Here is a 21,715-nt window from a genome sequence, read left to right on the forward strand (position 1 = left end):
ACCGCAAGAAAGAGTGGAAAACGCCTGCCCAAATCATTTTCGGGCATGAGGCCAAAATTGAAACATGCTCTAAGTATACCACACTACAAGAAACAGAGGAAATAGAACACCTACTGTTGAAAACTTCTCATGGGCTGCAAGTTTTGGATCAAGCTGATATTTGTGTTTACCAGTCATCCATGTCTTTGAGACCTTACGAACATGTTGGATGGCAAATAAACACCACTGTGGTCCCTAGGCAGGTTTCAACAGTGTCATTATCCCTACTTTTTTCCTGTGGTGTGGTCCACTTGAGCTTTGGATAACATTAAAATTTGGGTTCATACCCTAAAATGTGCTGATAAAATATACGGACATACGTCACAGTAGGCCCCAGAGATTGTACTCAGTATGCCTTTATTATTGTTTTTACGCTTGGCTCCATTGTGGCATGCGTTGGGATAACCTTGGACATGTTCCAAGGTGCCAGTTGACCTTTAGGACCTCACTGTCGCATTACCTATTTTAAAGCACGAACATTTGCCACACATTGATGTATGTGGCAGTGCCAGTGGCTACAACCGTGCACACCCCCCCCCACACACACACACACACACCAAGTGTGCTTACATCTTAAAAGCACCCTGTGACAACATGTCTGTACTTTGTCTATCCATCCACACTTTTGACAAATAGCTGCCATAGCAGCATATCTGCGCCTGGATTCCCAAACCAATCCAAAATAGCTCATCCTGGACCTAACTTGGAAGGTTACCAAACGGGCTTTAAAAGTTTCTCACTAAATGGATACCCTTCTAATACATGGCACACCCAACTCAGTGCATCCACGAGATCTATGCCTTCCATCAAGTGGGGTCTACTCATCAAGTAGCCTGCACATGTAGAGAAAAGACCTGCTGTCTGCATTACGTGTGCACCTGTCCCATCTGATGGACTAGCTTTTTTCTGGATCATGGCCTTTTAAATGTTCTGCCCCATCTGATGAATGGTCCAGATTTCACATAGGTGAGACATGAGCATGAACATGTGCAAGGCTGCTCACTGTACTCGTGAATCAAATATCTAAAATGGCATTTCCCTTCTCCAGAGTTCACAGCAACGGGCCAATCCATTTTATTGTTAATAATTTCTGGTGAGAAACACCATGGCATGAGATCACGGTGGACAATTCAACAACAAATCAATCAGGCAGGAAAAAAGTGTGTAAGATAGCATCATACTGGAACTCTAGAAGATCATCCGTCAGCTCAATAAAAGATTACTGATAGTTTAGACTAAAATGTACATTTGCAGCCTCCATATCTTCAGAAGAATAGAATAATTTATATTTTCGGGTGCATAGATAAGGCCTGTTCCATGCGTTCATCTGATGCAGACAGCCATCAGTTTGTCTTGAAAGTTTCCAGAATGCAAACCTAAACATGGTCAGGAAGGGAACTACAGCAGAAGAAAAAAAAAGAAAAAAAGAAGCACAACTGGCCTAGGAATTGGCTCTTAAAAACCAAGTCTAACAAACATCTTCTGACCGCTAACTTCCATGATTTAAAAGCCATGGCCAACATCTCCCAAGCCTGTGCAATTAACCTTGTGATAATTTCAGCCTGCCTCAACCAACTTCACCTACTGAAAAGATGGAAAAAAAAAACTCACATTGTTGGCAAAAATGTTCCATCCCATCATCCTACCGAAGACAAGAATGTGTATGTAGGTCTTAAAACTGCCGTGGTATTACTCGGCAATGATCTCTGCAAGTTTTCTCTCCATCTGACCCTTCTTCCTTTTCCTGTTCCTCTTTCTCTTGGAGGCACTGCTGACCTCACCATCCTGCATCCACACATACATATCAAACAATTTGCAGTGGAGTAATGCATGTCTGAAATAAACTTGGTTGCAGATAAGTGCATGCACAAACAAAGAGGGCCGAAATATGAAATGAGGGGTGAGGCTGTTTATCTCATTTCATGTTAACACACACACAAACTGGAATCTCACAACAAATTCATAAAATTTGAAAAGCATAGAAACACCATTGCATCATGTAACTACTGACAGTTCCAAGGTGGGGGTACCAGAACAGATGAATGTGGAAATTTTAAAATCATTTCTGCGCCCATCGGAGGGGAGGGACTTGGAAGCAGAGATCAGCTCACTTGGGGCCTTTGGATTTCCTCTTCTGTGAGTTCAGGCCCCTTTTTTATAGACAATTTGGAGAAACAAGAGAAAGAACTGACATAGGATCAAGGAATTTGTTCAAGAAAAGCCAAACGCACAGTGAATTAAACTCGTAACAATCACAATACCAACACTCAAACAGTACTAATTGTGATCAAGCAGAAAGTGGCTTTGATACATCACTCACAAGAATCTGATTTTCAGCAGCATTTTATCAAAGGATCAATGCATGCTCAAAGATGGAAAACAGTTACAAGGGAAATGTTTGAAGCAAACATTCACTCCCCACTTTTTGTGGAAGCATCTCTAATTGGGTAGCACTTCTTTCTTATAAAAGAAATAAAAGACTGAACACTTTTTAATAAGACTTGAAAAGGGGCATATCATCTGCGAACTGAAGATGGAAGACTTGGAAAGGTGCATTTTCCACTTTGAACCCATTAATAAGACCTACTGAAGCCTCTTTTTTCTAGCATATGGTTGAGCGCCTCCGCCGCCACCACAAATGAGAATTGGACAATGCCTCAGTTTGCTACAAGCCTTTTGAAGCCTTTTGGGCAAACCGTTCATCAACATTGAGAACCTAGCAGAAATGATACACTACTAGATCTACATCCTGCACTTCACATTGCATCACAATCTAGAAAGCATATAGTCTAAGAATTTCAAATCCACATGATCGTAAGCTTTCTCCATATTAAGCTTACAGATATTCCTTTTATGCCCTCCCTATATCAAGAGTCGACAAATGCTATCAATGCTCCATCTAGAATTCGCCTTCCAAAAACAAATGCACCTTGGGCCTTTTGAGATTACATTAACAAACAACACTATGTGGGACCTCAAAGTAAGGATTTTAGCCAAAATATTGTATGGATCCATAATCAACCTAATAGGCCTGAACTTGAAGTCTCCTGGACATTTAGTCCCATCTCAACTGAAAAGGGTCAACGTCTCTAGAAAAAGAGACCAAAATCAAGCATTACAAAAACAGCTGCCTTTTGCAGCTTCGGTTTAAAAGATCCAGGGGAAATGGAGGAAGAAATGGGTTGCTTGCAGTTGCAACATTACTCGTATTTTATGCTATGGCAAAGAAATTTTTCCATGATGATGTGGAGATGAACATTTGTCAATGATAATATACCCGCCAACAACACAAGCCGCCAAACCTTTCGACCCACATTCCCGGTCACCCCTTCATGCCACATAAAGAAGAATTGACCGATTGATATAGGCGAGGCCCACATTATGCCAAAGAGGTTGTAGAACCTATGCCACACTTGACTCGCAAAGGCGCAATGAATAAAAAGATGGTCCATAGTTTCCTCATTCTGAAAGCACATCACACAGACATTTGGGAGAACCATATTTCTTTTCCTGAGGTTATCAACCATCAAAACCTTGTTGCGCCCAACTAACCAAGCAAAAGCCGCCACCTTCGAAGGCCCACAATAATGCCACACTTGGGCAGACGGACTTATCCCACTACTTGTATTCCCTCCCTCCAAGAGTTTGTAGAAGGATCTTACCGAAAATTTCCCGGATCTATCTTTGCGCCACACCAACGAGTCCGCTTCTGATAGCACCAGCCTGACCTTATCAAGCAAGGCCGGCAAAGCCACTAGCTCGTCGACCTCTTCATCATATAAATTCCTTCTACATGGCGGGGACCAAAAGCAAACATCCCCTAGCATTGAGAAGCACTTCGCCACTAGCGTTGCCTCCCCCAAAGCAACCGGAGCCAACCTTGGAAAAGCATCCCCCCAATTTTTGGTCCTCTACCCAAATATCTTCCCAAAACTTGATTTTCAGTCCATCCCCCAAGGAGAAACCAACACCTTCCCACATATCGTTCCTCAACCGGGCAACCACTTTCCACACCGAGGAAGCCCTATACAGAGATGAGGACCGAGTCTGCCAACCCCCTTCTTCCACCCCATACTTCCTTCCCACCACTTCTCTCCATAAGGAGTTCTTCTTTACCCTGAATCTCCACACCCATTTTCCTTATCAAAGCATCATTAATTGTAGCCAAATTTCTGAAGCCCGCGTCACCTAGTTCTCGTGGCTTAAAGACCTCCTCCCACTTCATAAGATGAAACTTGTGTTTTTCTTCCGCTCTCTTCCATAGAAAATCTCTCCTAATTTTCTCCAATCTATCCACCACTGATTTTGGACAGCTAAACAACAACATGAAATGGACCGGTAGATTTGACATTGTTGCCTTTATGAACGTGATCCTTCCCCCCTAATGATAAGGTTCTAGTCTGCCATTGCAACAACCTCTTGACAAACCTCTCTGTTACCTTATCCCATATCCCTTTAGGGGGCCTGCCTATGCACAAGGGGAGCCCAAGATAAGTAGACGGAAAAGATCTTGCCTTGCATCCGAATAGACTTGCATGCGACACCACTTCCTCCTTAGACCCACACTAAATAGTTCACTCTTTGCAATATTTATTCTGAGGCCCAACACTACTTCAAAACATACAATGATCAAGTGCATATTCTCCACTAAGTCTTCGTCGGCCTTGCAAAGTAAAAGCGTATCATCCGCATACTGAAGGTGAGACAATTGAAAATCAGAGCAATTTATAGCAAAAACCCCTAATCAACTTCTCCTTCACCCCTTTATCAATCATCCTGCTCAACACTTCCATCACCACCACAAACAAGTTAAGGGGATAAAGGATCTCCCTGTTGCAGACCTCTGGAGGAGGAAAAGTATTCGTTTGGCGAGCCATTAACCAAAACCAAGAACTTCACCAGAGCTACATACACACGAACCAAAGCCTGCCATCTTTCTCCACATCCCAACTTAGGAATCATATAATCAAGGAAATCCCAATCTACATGGTCATACGCCTTTTGGACGTCCAACTTGCACACCACCCCTTTCTCCTATGGCAGGCATCAATGCTTTCATTTGCCACCAACACGCTATCTGCAATTTGCCTTCCCGCTATAATTGCTCCCTAGGACTTTGAAATAACTCCCCCAATTGCTTCCTTGAATCTCGATGCTAGAATCTTGGCAAGAATTTAGACGGCTCACCAAGAAGACTTATAGGTTGATAGTCCGATAAGCTTTCTGCACCTTCCTTCTTTGGGATCAAGGCAATAAAAGTGGCACCCAACTTCGAGGATGGAGAACCTGAAACATAAAATTCGTTAATAAAATCTATAACATCCATCTTTACAACCTCCCAAAACTTCCAATAGAATAAAATTGGGAAGCCATCCGGCAAAGCAAAGATCTATCCTCTGGAGAATTTCCCTCTTAGCAGTTTGGTGGGCAGTGTGGGAAGAAAGGAACGCAAGATGTTTCAATGGTATATCCAACCCAATGGAGAATATTGTGCTCAGGGTGATTTCCTTCCTGGCAGATTGGAGTTCTTCCATTTCTCATATCCAGAGTTGTAATTTTTCTTTCTTGGGTTCTAGTCGATCTGCTCTCTCAGCGGATTAGCTATCCTTTATATTTTGTTTCTTTCTTTTGTTCTAATAAAGCTTCAGTTATCTCTCAAAAAGAAGAAAAAAAGAAGAAGAAAGTCTAACTTCTGAATCGTGTTCAGAATGGCTGTCGATTCCTCTTCTCAATCTTTCTTTCATTAGCATCTATTTCCAATCTCTACTCTTAAGTTCTAACTTGTATGATCTATTTCTTTCATTAGCATTCTCACGACTCAAGAGATTCATATGACAAGTCAACTCCAGAGCATGATGTGTTGTAAAGGCCGTTATGTAAAGGTAACAGTGGCAACCGTTACACATTATGGGGTTGTAACATCCATAACAACCATTATGCCCTGTAACTGCCATTAACGGCCCGTTAGTTATGCCCCCTGTAGAGGCCACAATAGCCCCGTAATTGTCTGTTACAGGGCAGAAACGAGTTTTTCAATTTTATTTTTCAAATGTGGACTGTAGGCAATTTTTCTGGACTGCCCATTTTCATACATGTGTTGCCCACTTGATGAGTTCAGACACTTTTGATCCTTGTTGTCTCCAGTATTCGAAATATCGATACTATCGGCTAATATATTGGCCGATATTATCGTTATCGCACCCCTGCGAGACGATGCACTCGCGTTAACCCTCGGAAGATACCAAAAAACCCAAAATCCAGATATCGGCCGATGTATCGTCGATATCGCACGATATTTTGACGATATCACGCGATTTCCTCTCCATTATTGTTGGACATCGACGTCATCATCCGAAAAAATCGAGAAAAAAAATTAGAGGGTGGATTTCGGTACTTGTAGAAGAGATCGCCATGATCGGAAGCTTCCATTTGGTGGGCCATTCAAATTGAAGCGTCATTCCTTGGTTACCGCAAATAAAATCTCCGATTTTGGAGAGAAATCCGGAGACATCCTCGCCAATACGATGAGATTTGGGAGAAATTTTAGGGTTCCGGCTTCCGGAACCCTCTCTGCTTAAAAAAAGGTCATTCGAGCCTTTTATTTGGACGCGGATTAGCTACTGACAGGTTGAGTAGCGAGATCACTACTGAAGCGACGTCACCAAGTTACGTGGGTCCCACCATGATGAATGTGTTATATCCACACGGTCCATCCATTTGGAGATATCATTTTAAGACATGAGTCAAATAACGAGGCAGATAAAAATCTGTAATGGACCCCACTACAGAAAACAGTGGAGAAAGTGACATCCACCGTTGAAACCTTCCTAAGGTCCACCGTGATGTTTATTTGAGATCCAACCCGTTAATAAGTTTTTAAAAAAAACATTATAAAAGGGAAAAATATATATATCAGCTTAATCGAAAACTTTTGTGGCCCTCAAAAGTTTTTAATGGTGGGCGTCACTCTCTCTCTACTGCTTTCTGTGGTGGGGTCCATTGGAGCTTTGAATCTTAGTCATTCTTAGGCTCATGGCATTAAACGTTCTCTCCAAATGGATGGACGGTGTGGATACAAAACATACATCATGGTGGGGTCCACGGAACTTGGTGACATCAATTCGAGCGAGTCTTGCTACTCACTAATCCCGCCCCTTTTTTATTGTAATCGAGTACGCGCGCACGGCGCACCACGATTGTGTTGACGTCACCAAGTTCGTGGGTCCCGATGAGGTATGTGTTATATCTAGGCCGTTCGTCCATTTGCGAGCTCTTTGTAAGGCTTGAGCCGAAAAATAAGACAGATCCAAAGATCAATCGGACCACACCACAAACAGCAGTGGTAGATTGAACGTTTACCATTGAAACCCTTTTGAGGGTCACTAAGTTTTGGATCAATATGATATTTATTTTTCCTCTTCATTCAGTTCTTTGTACCTTATCAAAAGATTGGATAGAAAATAAACATTATCGTGGGCCCTACAACCCAGGGAGGTTTCAACAGTAGGAATTTCCCTACCCACCTTTTCCTTTAGTGCGGCCCACTTTAGTCTTGGATTCTGCTCATTTTTGCTCTCAAGTGCTAAAATGATCTCAAAAAATGAATGGACGAGGTGGATTTCTTACAAACATCATAGTGGACCCCACATAGGTTTTGAGCGAAGGAACTTGGTAGCAGCACCCCACCCCCAGTGTGGTGGGAAGTGGATCCCCTAGTGAGCAGTGTACTTTGTAAACTTTGTGGGCCAACTATAATTCATGTATTTTATCCACTCCGTCCATCCATTTTACCAGATAAATTTATGGTTTGAATGAAGAGAAAAAACTATTATTAGCCTGAACCAAAACTTTTGTGGCCCACTAATGGTCAATCACCATTGTTTCCTATGGTATGGTCTACCTAATTATTGGATCTGTTTTATTTTTTAGATAATGTCCTGAAATGATATGGAAAAACGGATGAACGGGGTTGATACTGAATATAGTTGTCTTAGTTCAATCGGACAGCGCACAGCTTGGGACCTTATACAAAGGAAATTTATTATGTACACTTCTTTTTTGAAACTTTATGATTTAAAAGTGTGTATTAAGGGCTTTTTTAACAATCCCCAAAGTTTCATTAAAAAATTCAACCATTTTTCCAATGTTTCCCCATGTTTCTTAACAAGTGCGATAAACTATGCGATACAAACGATATATCCCGTGCGATAACCGATACGTATCTGTATTCCAAGGGTGCGATACATTGTGCAATACCGATATTTCGAACACTGCCTGTAACTTATGTAAGTTACATGTCGTTTCGTCCACCATTACCGTTACAGAATACCTTGCTCAAGAGTCAAGACTCAAGTGACAAGTAAACATTCAAGAGTCACCCAATATTCAACATTACTTTGTTTTATTGTAAATTGCAATTGTATAATTGTATTATATGTGTAGTTAGCGTATGGAGAAGAGGCAACATTTATTTTGGACACCATGCGCGCGACACATTATGTTGATCTAATATTCAAAAATGTAGGTAAGTTGTATCTTAAGATAATTACTAGGACTGGGAGAATCACGGTTTTTCTATACAAGCATGGTCTCTTTCTCTATCACATGAGAAGCCACCTTGGGTGTGTCATTTGCTCTGTCTAGCCGTGACCAAATTCGCAATAGCTTTCTTAACATTACAAAGGTTAAATTCAAAGAAAGTTAAACTTAAGACCTTTGTAATGTCGGCCGATTGGAATAATGGACCATGGTCAAAGAAGGCCAAAGAAAAGTTAGTCATTCACAATCATTTTGGAATCAAGTGGTGAATGCCTTAAAATCATTAGAACCCTTGCTTAGTGTGTTGCGATTGGTAGATGGTGATGAAAAACTACCCGTGGGCTATATCTACGATGAGATGGAGAGGGCCAGAAACAAAATCACGGAACACTTGAACTATAAAAAACGTGATTACCAGTCCATCCTAGATATTATAGATGCTAAATGGGGCAACCAAATACCATTCCCATTGTATTCAGCTGCTTGCATCCTTAATTTGGGCGTATTCTTTGTCTGCCATGACATCGGCGATGCATATGGCAGATTTCTTAACATTTGGAAAGAATGGTTCCAAAAAAAGAAAAACATGATAGAATTTCTCGGGAGCTGGACTTCTACATGAAGAGCGTAGGGATTTGGTCAAGAGACATTGTTATTAGGTATACAAGTATGAAATTGCCAAGTATGCACTTCTACGAAGTTACAACTTACAATGTAAGAAGTCTCAAGTGAAAAGGTGTCTAACTTAAACTTATTTGCACAGCTAACTAGTGGTCAATGTATGGAGTTGACCCGACTAGGAGGGATTCGGCACTACAAAAGCTGGCCATGAGAATTCTTGGCCTTAAGTGTTCTATGAGCAGTTGCGAGCGCAATTGTAGTACATTCGAGTCAATAAGTTTTACAACTTATAATTCACTTTTAATTAAAATTTCTAGATGTAATGCAAATTCCTACGAACAAAAGAAACTCAATGACCTAGTCTTCATCCAGTATAACCAGAAGCTGCGAGAAAGATTCCAAACTAGGCGAGAAAAGCATGGATTCTAGTCTTCGCCGGCGAGACCCTTACACGATCAAAGACGCCGCTTATAGATTAGCACCTGGCGAAAGGTTCTCAAAGGTGGAGAAAAAGGGCAAGATGATTTGGAGGCAGATGGTGAGTGACTTGTGGAGACATAAGATCTAGTCTTTGCCGGCGAGACCCTTACATGGTCAAAGACGCCACTTATGGATTAGCACCTGCCGAAAGGTTCTCAAAGGTGGAGAAAAGGGGCAAGAAATATCACAAGGGCTACTAGTAGTTAGAGCTGGGCATCGGACCGAGTCGGATCAGATTTGGTCCAACTCGGTTGGGTCCGAAAGCTACTTGGACTGATCCGAATCCAATCCGATCCGGGACCGAGTCCGGAACACCTTACCCGAACAGATCCGTTACGTGCTTGGCCTGACCCGAACCGAGTCCGACTCGGTCGAGGAAACCGAGTCGGATCGGATTGGGTAAGAATAGAATTTTTCAAAGGTGAAAATCATTATCCTCGCTGCTATTCTCGGTGTGGTCCATTGAGCTTTAGATATGATTCATTTTTTCTCCAAATGCTTTAACATGATCACAAAAAATGGATAAACGGTATGGATATAATAAATACATCATTGTGGGGCCCATGTAATGCAAATCTCATTTGAGCCGTTCGTACAACTCGGAGCTCGAGAGTACAGCTGGCCTGTATTTACGTGCACTGCACGCTAGCAGGGATGCGGATTTCCTGCGGAAGCCTTTCGCATAAAGTTCTTGTGCTGGGATCGTAGGTGGGGCCCACCGTGATGTTTTTCAGGAATCCACTCCGTTCATCCGTTTTTTGAGATCATTGTAGAACATGAGACCAAAAGTGAACAAGATCCAAGACTTAAGTGGGCCGTATTAAAGGAAAAGGTGGTTAGGTAAATTCCTACCGTTGAAACCTCCCTGGGTTCGACGGTGATGTTTACATGACATCCATACCGTTAATAATGTCATTCCTACTGGGATGAACTGAAAAAACAAATATTAGCATGATTCAAAACGTCCGTGGCCCCACGAATATTTCAACTGTGGTCGTTCAATTATCACCTTTTCGGCCCACTAGCGCATTGGATACAGTTCATTTTTAGCCTCATGTACTGAAATGAACTCACAAAATGTATGGACGGAGAGGATTTTGCACAAACATTGTAGTGGGTCCCACGTGGGTTCCCAGCGCAGCAACTTCCTTTTGCAGGAAATCTGCGTCCGTCTTGTCATGACACATACCTACAGCTAGCTATAGCTAGCTATGGAAGCGGATTGCGTACTGAGTAACTCAATACGCTGAGTAAACCCTGTGGGCCCTACTGTCATTCATGCATTTCATCCGCTCCGTCTATCCATTTTACCAGATAATTTTAAGAGTTCAGCCCAAAAATGAATGATATCAAAAAAGCAACACACCGCATGAAAAAGTGTGAATTGACCATCTACCATTGAAAAGTTCTTAGGGCCCATAGAAGTTTTAGATCAACCTTATATTTATTTTTTCCCTTCATCCATGTCTTTATGATCTCATTAACTGGTTGGATGACAAATAAACACCACAGTGGGCCTTAGGAATGTTTCAATGGTGGAAATCAATACTTCCACTGTTTCCCGTGGTATGGTCCACTTGAGCTTTTGATATATTTAAATTTTGGTCTCAACCCCTAAAATGATTTGGAAAAACAGATGGACGGCATGGATAAACTACATGCATTCACGGTGGGCCCAACAAAGTTTACTCAGTATGATAAGAGCGTACTGAGTAACTCAGTACGCAATCCGATTCCAGCTAGCTATAAAGCGTTGTGTGTTACACCGGCGAATCGTCATATTATACGGAGTAAACTCTATTGGGGCCCACCCTGAATGCATGTGATTTATCCACGCCGTCCATTCTTTTTTTCATATCATTTTAGTGGTTGAACCTAAAATTGATGCATATCCAAAGCCTTAAAATGAGCTAACCAAATGGATGGACGATTTAGATATAAAACATACATCGTGTATATCTCTCTCCAGCAGAGAAATCCAACCGCTCTCTTTTGGGCTCTCATCCCAAATCTCGCTTCACCTGCTAAGTCGCGACAGAGAAAAAACGAACTCCACCTGCTATATCTCCATGCAATCTCTCTCATCTACTCTCTCTACTCTCTCTTTGGGGAGCAGTGCCCATGAGCTGCCCGAGATGGGAGGTGGGGCGATGCCATTAATGGCATTTGTTGCGTTTGCCTGACACAATCCATCCAACCTCATTTTAGCCAAAACCTTCTTCTTGCCTTCTTCTTCAACAGAAATAGAGAGCCAGATATGGAGAGAGAATCGCAGATATAGAGAAATAGAGAGAGATAGAGAGATAGAGTTGACAGGATTGGGCGGGATTTTTTGGCACCGAACGTAAAACCCAGGCCGTAAAAGTATGTATATATATATACACGGTCCGGATCAGGTCGGTCCGAATCGGATCCAATCGGATCGGGTCGGTTCGGAACAGGGCTTATCTGGATTCGACCCGAAAAGAATTCGAATTTGGATTATGCTACCCGATCCTAACCATTGGTTCTGTTCGAATTGGGTCGGATCGGGTCTGATCGGGCCGGATCCACCGGTTCGGGTATGAAATGCCCAACTCTACTAGTAGTCATGGACAGGAAGATATTGAGATTGTAGAAGTACAAGAAAAAGATGCTCAATCATTAGACGTTGATGAGCAACTTGTGTGGACGTATGATGAAGAAACAGAAGAAGTGAACATTAAAGAAGATGATGACGATGATGATGGTGGTGGTGATGTGCCACCATGGGAGAGGGAACAATGTATATAGTAGATTAGTAGTTTGGGGATTTTGTTTATCAATAAAATTATTAATTTTTTATTAATAAGTTGTTGAGTTGTTAATTTTTAGTTTTTACATTTTGTGGTTAATGGTTTATTAGCTTATTAGTTATTCTAGCTTAGGTAGTACACAAATTAGATTGCAAATCGAAATAAATAAACAAAACCAATTTGAAGTGGTCAAAGTTTTTTTGGAAAAAAAAAAAAGTCAGATTATTTCCCATTTTTTCTTCTTCTTCTTCTTTTTTTTTTTCGCGATCGCTTATGCGATATGCGATCACACATGGGATCGCTAAAGATTGCTTAAGAGATTTGACAACATTGAGTAGTTGGCAACACAAAATAGGAGAGAACCCACAAAAAAATGGTTACCAATAGGACATGCATGCAGTCAAAGCCTACTATAACATGCAAACCCCAAAGAGCACAATATTGTTACTTGTCACTACCACCCCGTGGGATGGGTCATGGGTGTGTGGGTGTGAACATACAATTTCAATAACCATACAGATAGTTTGTTATAGACTCACGATATTTTCAGCACGTGAATCCTCAGGACTTTTCTTCTTCTTCTTGCATGAAAGTGGGTTTGGGCCCTGCAAAGTTCAGAGGAAGCTTGCCTATAACTGATCAATGAAAACAACAACAACCATTGAATGGTCTCCAATATTCCCAGAGAATGCAACTAATAGGTAATATGATGGGTGCATTTCAAAAGCCTTCTTTTCAAAACATTGACATTCATAACTAGCAGCAATAGTGCAATCTTAAAAAAATTCAATTTCTAGTAAGTAATATGATGGGTGCATTTCAAAAGCCATCTTTCAAAACATTGACATTCACAACTAGCAGCAATGGTGCAATCTTAAAAAATCCAATTTGAACTAATCTCACCGATGTCACATCATCATTTATACATGCCTAATCAGAATGACAGCAAACACTACACAGTAAAGAAATCTACAACAAGAATGACCTTTATTTCAAAATGATTCTCTTTTTTACCTTAATAATTGCAAATTTAGGACCTGCTTGGATTCAGGGTAACTATGGGAAGCATTTAGTTTATGTTGACAAAACATTTGCACTTACTTAGGAAGCGAGGATGCTGCAGCAAACCGTCTGCTGATGCTTTTCCCATCTCAACATGGGAGTAAAACCTTTTTTTCAAAAAGTCCAATGGTGGGAAAAGTGTTTGCCTCTGATGTGAGGTTTTAAATGGCAAAATTGGATGGAAAAGAGATTTCCCTTTGTAGAGTTTTTTTAAAGATAATTTTTTATTAAAAAGGAAACCGAAAAATAAAGATTCAACAAAGCAGCACAGCGCTAGGGCCATGAGCACGACGTAGAAAAACAAACTTAGAACACAAGGTTCTAAGAATCAACCCCACATGGCATTCCTATTATCACAAATAACCAACTCCTGGTGAGAAGCACTTTCCTTGGCTAGAGAATCAATGCTTCATGTCTTCCCCATCTAAGGAGATACAGAGGCCTCTACATATGTCCATACTTCGTCGATCATCCCTATAGTTCTCCAATGGCCATTTCGAAGATAGACCACAAGATAGTGCAGCTTGAATCATTGATGAAGAACAATTAACCACTTGCTCTAAAAGCTCGAACTGATAGAGCATGGCGAATCAATCCCTTTCTCATAGCCTGTCCCACATCCCATGGGTTAGGACCTCGGCTGAACCCCCTTTGTGGGCCCCACATCATATGGGCTCCGCCTCACACGGGCTGCCCGCCCCAAGTGTGCCCTTGCATTCCACAGGCCACCCCACTCAAGCCCGGTGTGAAAATGCCCCTGCATTAATCACCTTCTATAGTTGCCAGCCAAAGCAAGTATTCTATGATTAACTTACATGCCTACGGAAGGCAGCGGCAGCCTCCACAAAGGAAGAGTCTTGAATTCCCACACGACCAGAGAATTTGAACAAACTCCCAACTTTATAATATTCCTTTGTGGGATACAACCCAAACACTTTCAATAGCCAAGGAAAAGCATTTTCCAGGATTTTCCTTTAACAAAAGGACCAAGTGCAAAGGGTTTGCTTCCCCTAGCACTGATGTCAGTTTTCCGCTTATGTCACAATTTTGCTTTCCTTGTATTCCACTAGTTTACCCTCAATCAAAACAGTCCCTTAAAGGACCTGAATACCTCACATTCACTCAGAGAAATGTTGTACTCATAGTGCGTCAGGTGTGCCCAGTGTAGCATCACATTGTGAGACAACCAGGAGGAAACTGATACATGTAAAAGTGACTGTATTGGTCAGATTAAATATTAAAAACCATCAAACACGTCAGTTCTTGTTTTTAGACAGACATAAAACACCAACCATAAGGGTTTTTAGGGCTATACAAAGCCTCTTATTTCTTGACACAGTTTATTTATAAGGCCCTTAAAAGTGCACAGTTAGACTTGTGGGCCCCCCACGTTCACCCAGTCATCATTATGGATCATCTTTTTTTCTCAAGTCAAAGGAAATGTGGTTCAATGCAGATGTCAATCCGAGCCTCAACCGGCAATCATACAAAATGTGGTTCAATGCAGACCATCAGATTGATCCTGCGGCCACCGCAGATCAATCCTAACCATAAATTAGGTCCCAGTCCGCCATCAGACCATAGATCTGATCCTTATAATCAATCAGACCAATTTGGATCGTTGATGAGGTCCCTATCTACAATCCATACAGATAAATGGTCTAGAAATGAGAATTGGCAGGTTCGATCTTATTGATCTTTGATTAAGACCATTGGATAGCCTGATTTACAATTTGCTGGCCAGATCCTCAATCGGCCAGGTCAAACAGAATAGATGCATCCTTGATTGCTCTTGTAGAGTCCCGGATGCATCATGTTGTGTTTGATGTTAAAAGCAAAGTTAACGCAATTCCCGCTTGCTTTTTCTCAAATTTCATAAAGAGTAATATCAGTTATCAGGTTCGCATGATTTTCAATACCTTCATCACCAAAGGGTCAAACCAGGCGGTGTATCTTGTGCAAAGATCCTTAAGTACCGCAAGCCAGGAAAAGGAATGGTGCTTTCCTTTATAATATAGATAAACATGCATATACATATGGCCAACACTGGAACTGTCGGGCTGTGTCTATCTCCGGAAAATACAGCATTATTCTGCTGGATGGTGACCATGTGATTAAAAAAGGGTTACGTATATGTGGCCGTAATGCCCATTGTGAAAAAAAAGGCCCATAACGATCCTACATGGGGATGATACATTCTCTTCCTCTAAAAAAAATTTACCGTTACAGTATCATAATGGTCAAGTTGGCTGTTATGGCCACCATTACCAATATTGAATACCCTGACAGTGACCGCAAAATGGCTTTGGATTCCATTAGAAGAAGGCTGGTTGAAGAGAGCAAAGCACAAGGAAACTATTAAACAAGTACATTAGGTTGATTCCAATAGTTTAGAGATGGGTTTGGTCCAATTTTCTAGGCAGTGGAGAATTTCACATGCGAGAAACTGAAACCTCAAGAGGAAGCGAGAATTGAAAGTGGTGCAGGCATGTAAGGATATCAGGCTTAGGGAGCCAATTTTGGATTTTTTTTTTTTTTTCATAATTGGAATCTCATCTAGGTCACAACGGCCAGAAACACAGTTCCACCAAGTGTTGATGGTACAAAGTACAGCAGGTGAACACATGGTAGTAGCAACTTGAGAGAGAAAGTGATGCAACCACATGGCCACATAAGTTGGTTGATCTAAGATCTACCTAATCCAATTGTTCAAATTGTCTTGATTGATGAAATGGACCAAATTAACAGTTATGATCAATTGGATGGGATCACTGATCAACTTGCACTATGGGGCTCATGGGATCAATCATATGGTCATCAAGTTCATAGAGTTTATTTATTTATTTAGTCTTTAGGGCGATAGAGTCATCATTTAGTTAATAAATTATCTTTTGTATTTTCATCACTTTCTTGGTGGACCACTTTTTGGGGCACTAAATGATGTTGGAATGACACACAATTGGTCACGTTTGATAGTCTATTGAGTATGCTTTCAAAAGAGCCCAAGATCATATGATTTTGAAGCCGTTTGAGTGATTTATGGCCCATTTACAGAGGACCTATATTTTACAGGTTTTGAGGCAGTTGGCCACTTTCTATTATTAGTGTTTCTCTACTTGATTTAAGTCTATTTAAGGCTGTGCTATGAAGTTGATTATGGAATAAAAATTCAGTTTTCGGGTTTCTTCTTTGGTTCTATTGGGTAGAAGGTTTGGAAGGACTTAGCGCAATCTCTAGTATTTGGCTAGAGGATTGTTGGGTTATTTCCCACAATCTCTTTCTTCTTTTCTTTGACATATTTGAATCCCCTTCTGGGGTTTGCATTAGAAAGAGATAAAGGCTACATAAGAGAGAGAAGGGGAGAGAGAGAGAGAGAGAGAGAGAGAGAGAGAGAAATTTTTTAATGATGCAGCTATATTAAAGCTTAAAGAAAAATAATCAGAGGCTTGCCAACCAAAATAATAATAATTACTATAGGCTCGTCACCCCCTTCTCGCTATATGTTGTTTACACTTGTTTCATTCTAAAGACATGGACACTTGTTTACACCTTGATCCATAGCTCAAGTGGTAGACAGAGTGAAAGATACCTCGTTTCAACTGAGGTCTTGGCATTGATTCCCTAGCGGGGGTGGCTAACAGTGAAGTGTGAACTGACAGTGGGGTGTACTAACAAGCGAACAAAAAAAAAAAAAAAAAGACACATATGCCAATCACATGAGAGCATCTACTTGATACTCAAATTGGTTAGAACTCTCTAAGAACCAGGCCAATAAAAGCACAGCTGACATGTTTGACTTTACCACAAGGCCTACCACTCAACAAATATTCTCAGTTATGAGCATTGTTCCAAGTACCCTGATATTATCAGTACCTCTAGCTAGGCGATACTGATAACACTGGTAGTATCAGAAATTACAGGTATCAGCAGAGTATTGCCAGGTATCACTAATGTATCGATATCGCCAATGTGTCACCAATATTTTTGACTATGTAAATTCTAGGGGTTGCTTGTATTGGGGATATTTCTATAATATCGCCAATGCATTGATATCAACAAAAGTCTGTTTATTAAAAAAATCCATCCATCCATCAAATTTTTTTATGGGTGCATGGTTGTATGATGAAATTCATGTTTGTATGTGTGTGCATATATGTATGAATGAATGGAAGAATGGATGTATGGATGTATGCATGTACATATGTATGCATGAGTGGATGGATTGTGCATGTGTGTATATGTATTTGTCATCGTACGTATGTATGTATGCATCCATGTATGGTTGGATGGATGGATCATGCATGTGTGTTTGTATGTATGTAAGTGCATGCATGATTGGATGGATTGTTGGATGGATGGATGGATCCACCATTTTTCTAGTGTTTCCCTAAGTAAAGGATACATGCCTTTAGGCCCCATTAAAGTTTATTATTTGATTCCAAAATATACAAATATGCTTCTTTTTCACTATTATTTGATTCTTAAATATGTGGATGTGTATTTGAGCATCTCCTAAAGTATCATTGAAAAATTCCACCATTTCCCCCATATTTCTCCAATTCCCTAAGTCAGCATTACATGCTTTTAAACCCCCATTAAAAGAAAACTAATTTTGTATGCGTCTTTTTTCAATTATTTGATTCCTAAATATGCAAATATGTTTATTTTAGCATCTCCTGAAGTTTTATTGAGAAATTCCATTATTTTTCCAATGTTTCCCTAAGTCAGCGATACATTTCCGGGTATCAGCGATAATATCAGCAATATTGAAACATGTTTTCCGTATCCCCAGCCAGCAATACATGTAATGATACCAATACTACGATCACTCGTTGTAAGTCACAAATCATGAAGATCCCTGGAGTAAACGAAGATGAAATCAAACATGAGGGACTGTTTGTAAATGAAGCTTGTAGAAAAAATAATGCATGAGGATGACTTGGTAAGGGAGATGAGACCCCAAGTTCCTACCAGCATCTTGCTCTAACAAAATGGGGAAGAGGATCAGGACCAAAGATAGCATACCAATCAGTAATTAGAAAGAAACAATCTCCACTTTTACCATGAGTGCTAAGACCATAATACAAATGTGTCACCGATTCCTAGTGGGACACTCGTATGAACAAAATAAAGATTCCATCCCTTGGGTCCCTGCTGCAAGGACCACAATTCAAGCTAAAAATCACAATTTAATGATGCATCAAAACTTTTACCTACAGATTCACATGAAATACTACTGCAATGCGTGGGTAACCAGACAAAATGGGGCCAATCATGACATGAATTAATTGTGGATAAAGTGAATGTGGTCATCTAAGAAAAAAATGATGGTGGTACCTTTATTTATTTCATTTTTAATTTTTTATCAAAGATGGTGGTAATTTTATTTAGTACTTATTCATAAAAGCATATATTTTTTTAGATCTACTGAGATGTAAGGTGGACAATGCAAAAAAACTCACTTAAAAATGTCATAGAGATCACATCAGCCTAAAAATCATTGCAAATGCAGATTGAAACTTACAAAGCACCAGATGCAGATGCAGTTCAAAATCCAGCAAGAATCGTGTTGGTTTTGCAGTCGTTTTGTCAGATTATGATGATCTGTTGTCCTTTTTAGAAGGCATGGAAGAAAAAAATCGGGTATGCTTTTAAAAAATAATCCAAAAGGACTCATCATCATAGCCTTGCCCTGGCTATTTGGGGTTAGCTTTTTGCCTCCTGTTTCACCAATGATTCTTATCGAAGGTTAACAGAATAATGATCATAAATTCAAACCTTTGCTTTCTTTCTTTTAAATTTACATGTATCTGCCACACCCAGCATCCTTCCTGTATTGTTGGTCTTTGTCACAGCCTGTTTTATGACAGTTTCATTCTCAAAACTTTCACCTGAATCACTTGACTCTGTTGTAACTTGGATTCCCACCCTCTTTTTTAACATATTATATTCCGGCTCGCTAATATGCAAACGTTCCTCTTCAGTAGATGTAACAAATTGGCGTTGGCGGTCAGATGGTGGTTCAAGGAACAAGGAATTTTTCAGACCATATATCACGGGGACACCTGGTATCTGTATGTGGGGAACAGACGCATAAAATCAGAATTCAATAAATGATCCATAACTATAAAAAAATAAACACACCACAAACAGTGCGAAGAAAATAGGAAAAAGTAGGCTTCATTTCAATGAATCATTCTGTCTACTTTTTTTCCTTTCTTCTTATTCTTCTTCTTCGTTTGAGAAATTGGATGAATTAGTCAGTTGAATTGTGATAATTGATTTAATAGAGACTATAGAGGAAATGGTGAAATGTAGCTAACTTCCCCGCTATTCAAATTGAGGGGACTTGGATTAAAATTGCTATTGTGATAATTTCAACATGGACTTGAAAGGGGTGTGACTGCAATTTGGTAACTTCCTGTCTATTGACCTAATTAGCACAATTCAACTCAGTAACGTATCCAAAGATCCCAACACAAACCTTAAATTCAGTCCAATTCTCAGAGCTCAACAAATATTTGATTAGAAACTAAAGAAAGAACCATGAAGCATCAACTAAAATAATAAATTAGAATTCAATCCTCAAGCAAGCTATTTCATCCTACTGACTATATATTACGGAAAAGACAAGAAGACCACTCTGTCTGTTGCACCCCACATTGGATGGGTGATGGACCCAAACCATCCTCCATCAACCAACCCAGCCATCCGACTGGTGCACAATGTGGACCATTAGCTATATTTCATTTGGTAACTTTCCATTTCAAGGCCAACAATTGGTTGTGTAGGATTGTCTGATGAGTGCCTTTCTGTAATGTGCCCCATCCTTGGTGCTTCCTACCAAACAAGTGGTTCTAACAAGGTTTGAAGTATCATCCGAAACCAGTACGTATCACCCGATATGTATGAACCAGTATCGTCAATGAACAATATGGGTGCATCGGGCCAGTATCGGCCTGTAACAGTCTGATATGAGGCAATATGGGGCAACATCTAACGGTATCGGTAGTGACCAATACGTTACATAAAACACCCATTTCAAACCTTGGGTTCTAATCAATGTGGGATGGGCTCCAACCCCAAACCAGTCAGAATGGAGATATGGGTGATTCTAGCAAAGCGTTGTACACTATCATTTCCTCCGCACAATCACATCAAGGTTTTGAAACTGATTAAATAATGATCGGCAGTTACACGAGAGCTTAAAGTCAAACCTCTTTAAGCTTCATACGAAGATCAGTGTCTTGAGTAGCAACAAAGAAGTGCTCGGAGTTGTTCCCACCAATAACAGACTCAATGCAGCTTGCAGCGCTTTTCCTCCTCCGCTCATGGTCACACCTGAAACATCGCATCAGGACAACAACACCCACTCAATTGTAGTAAATTCCAGAAACCAACCCCTAAATTCTCAATAATACCAAACCCACAGAGAGAGAGAGAGAGACCTAGCAGTGAGGAGAGTGCAAGCGGTCTTAACAGAATCCGAATGGGAATCTCCAAGGCTTCGCAGCTCTCCGACGATGCATCTGTAGATAACGAGATGATGTAATTGTTGCAGAGAGAGAGAGAGAGAGAGAGAGAGAGAGAGAGAGAGAGAGAGGGAAGCGTACTTGGTGACAAAGACCTTGGTAGAAGAAGAGAGGAGCTTGGAGAGCTGAGAGAGAGGGATGGAATGACGGAGGAGATGGTGGATGAAAGTACCGTCGCATAGAATCTTGAAAGGCTCTCTGAAACCGAAGCATGCCCTGTAGAACCTCACGCTCTTCCTCTGATTCTTCTTCTTCTTCAACCTCATCCCCTTCTGAACCCTAACCCTAACCCTAGCTTTCCCAAAAGAAGACCCTTTTGCCTCTCTCTCTCTCTCGCAGAAGCACGAAGCAAGAAGGGCGTGTGTGCGTTGCCGCGTTGGACATGGACGGTAAACTGCTACTGTCAGCGGGCCGGTCTGGGCTCGGGCCGACGGCTATACAGGCCAGCCCACTGTGGGAGATTCAAATCCTATACCCGATCCGGCCCAGGTCCGTGACGAGCGAATACAAACAGGCCCGAGCCAAGTATGAAGAAGTAAAACCTATGTCCACGCTCGGCCCTGGGCAATGACAAGAAAAAATAAACAGGCCCGTATGATTATGCTGGCCCAAGCCTGGCCTGGCCACCCACGTGTGTAACTCGGATTGCCTATTCACACTGCCACTAGC

General features: G+C 40.9%; 1 protein-coding gene across 2 annotated transcripts; it reads right to left on the minus strand.

Annotated features, from left to right (window-relative positions):
* Window positions 1-1,217: 1,217 nt before the first annotated feature.
* On the minus strand, window positions 1,218-21,398 carry LOC131242850 (uncharacterized). Of its 2 annotated transcripts, XM_058241765.1 has the most exons (7): window positions 21,128-21,396; window positions 20,963-21,043; window positions 20,732-20,855; window positions 19,293-19,586; window positions 12,992-13,057; window positions 1,744-1,824; window positions 1,218-1,620 (listed from the first exon to the last, which is right to left on the minus strand). In XM_058241765.1, exons 1-7 carry the CDS (start codon window positions 21,310-21,312, stop codon window positions 1,597-1,599), a joined length of 855 nt encoding a protein of 284 aa, XP_058097748.1. In that variant the 5' UTR covers window positions 21,313-21,396; the 3' UTR covers window positions 1,218-1,596. The 2 variants fall into 2 exon arrangements, with proteins under 2 accessions (XP_058097748.1, XP_058097749.1); XM_058241766.1 differs by lacking the exon at window positions 12,992-13,057 and having other exon boundaries at window positions 21,128-21,398.
* Between the last annotated feature and the right edge of the window lie 317 nt (window positions 21,399-21,715).

The sequence above is a fragment of the Magnolia sinica genome, chromosome 4 (genome assembly GCF_029962835.1).
Source record: "Magnolia sinica isolate HGM2019 chromosome 4, MsV1, whole genome shotgun sequence".
Classification (NCBI taxonomy): domain Eukaryota; kingdom Viridiplantae; phylum Streptophyta; class Magnoliopsida; order Magnoliales; family Magnoliaceae; genus Magnolia; species Magnolia sinica.

Bases quoted from the DNA above. Each gene is read 5' to 3' on its own strand.
- LOC131242850 (XM_058241765.1), bottom strand. From the start codon at position 21,312: ATGAGGTTGAAGAAGAAGAAGAATCAGAGGAAGAGCGTGAGGTTCTAC. The intron at 21,044-21,127 runs GTACGCTTCCCT...CGTTATCTACAG, and splicing joins ACCAAGGTCTTTGTCACCAA to ATGCATCGTCGGAGAGCTGC. The intron at 13,058-19,292 runs GTTTGAATTTAT...TGAACTTTGCAG, and splicing joins TTAAAAGAAAGAAAGCAAAG to GGCCCAAACCCACTTTCATG.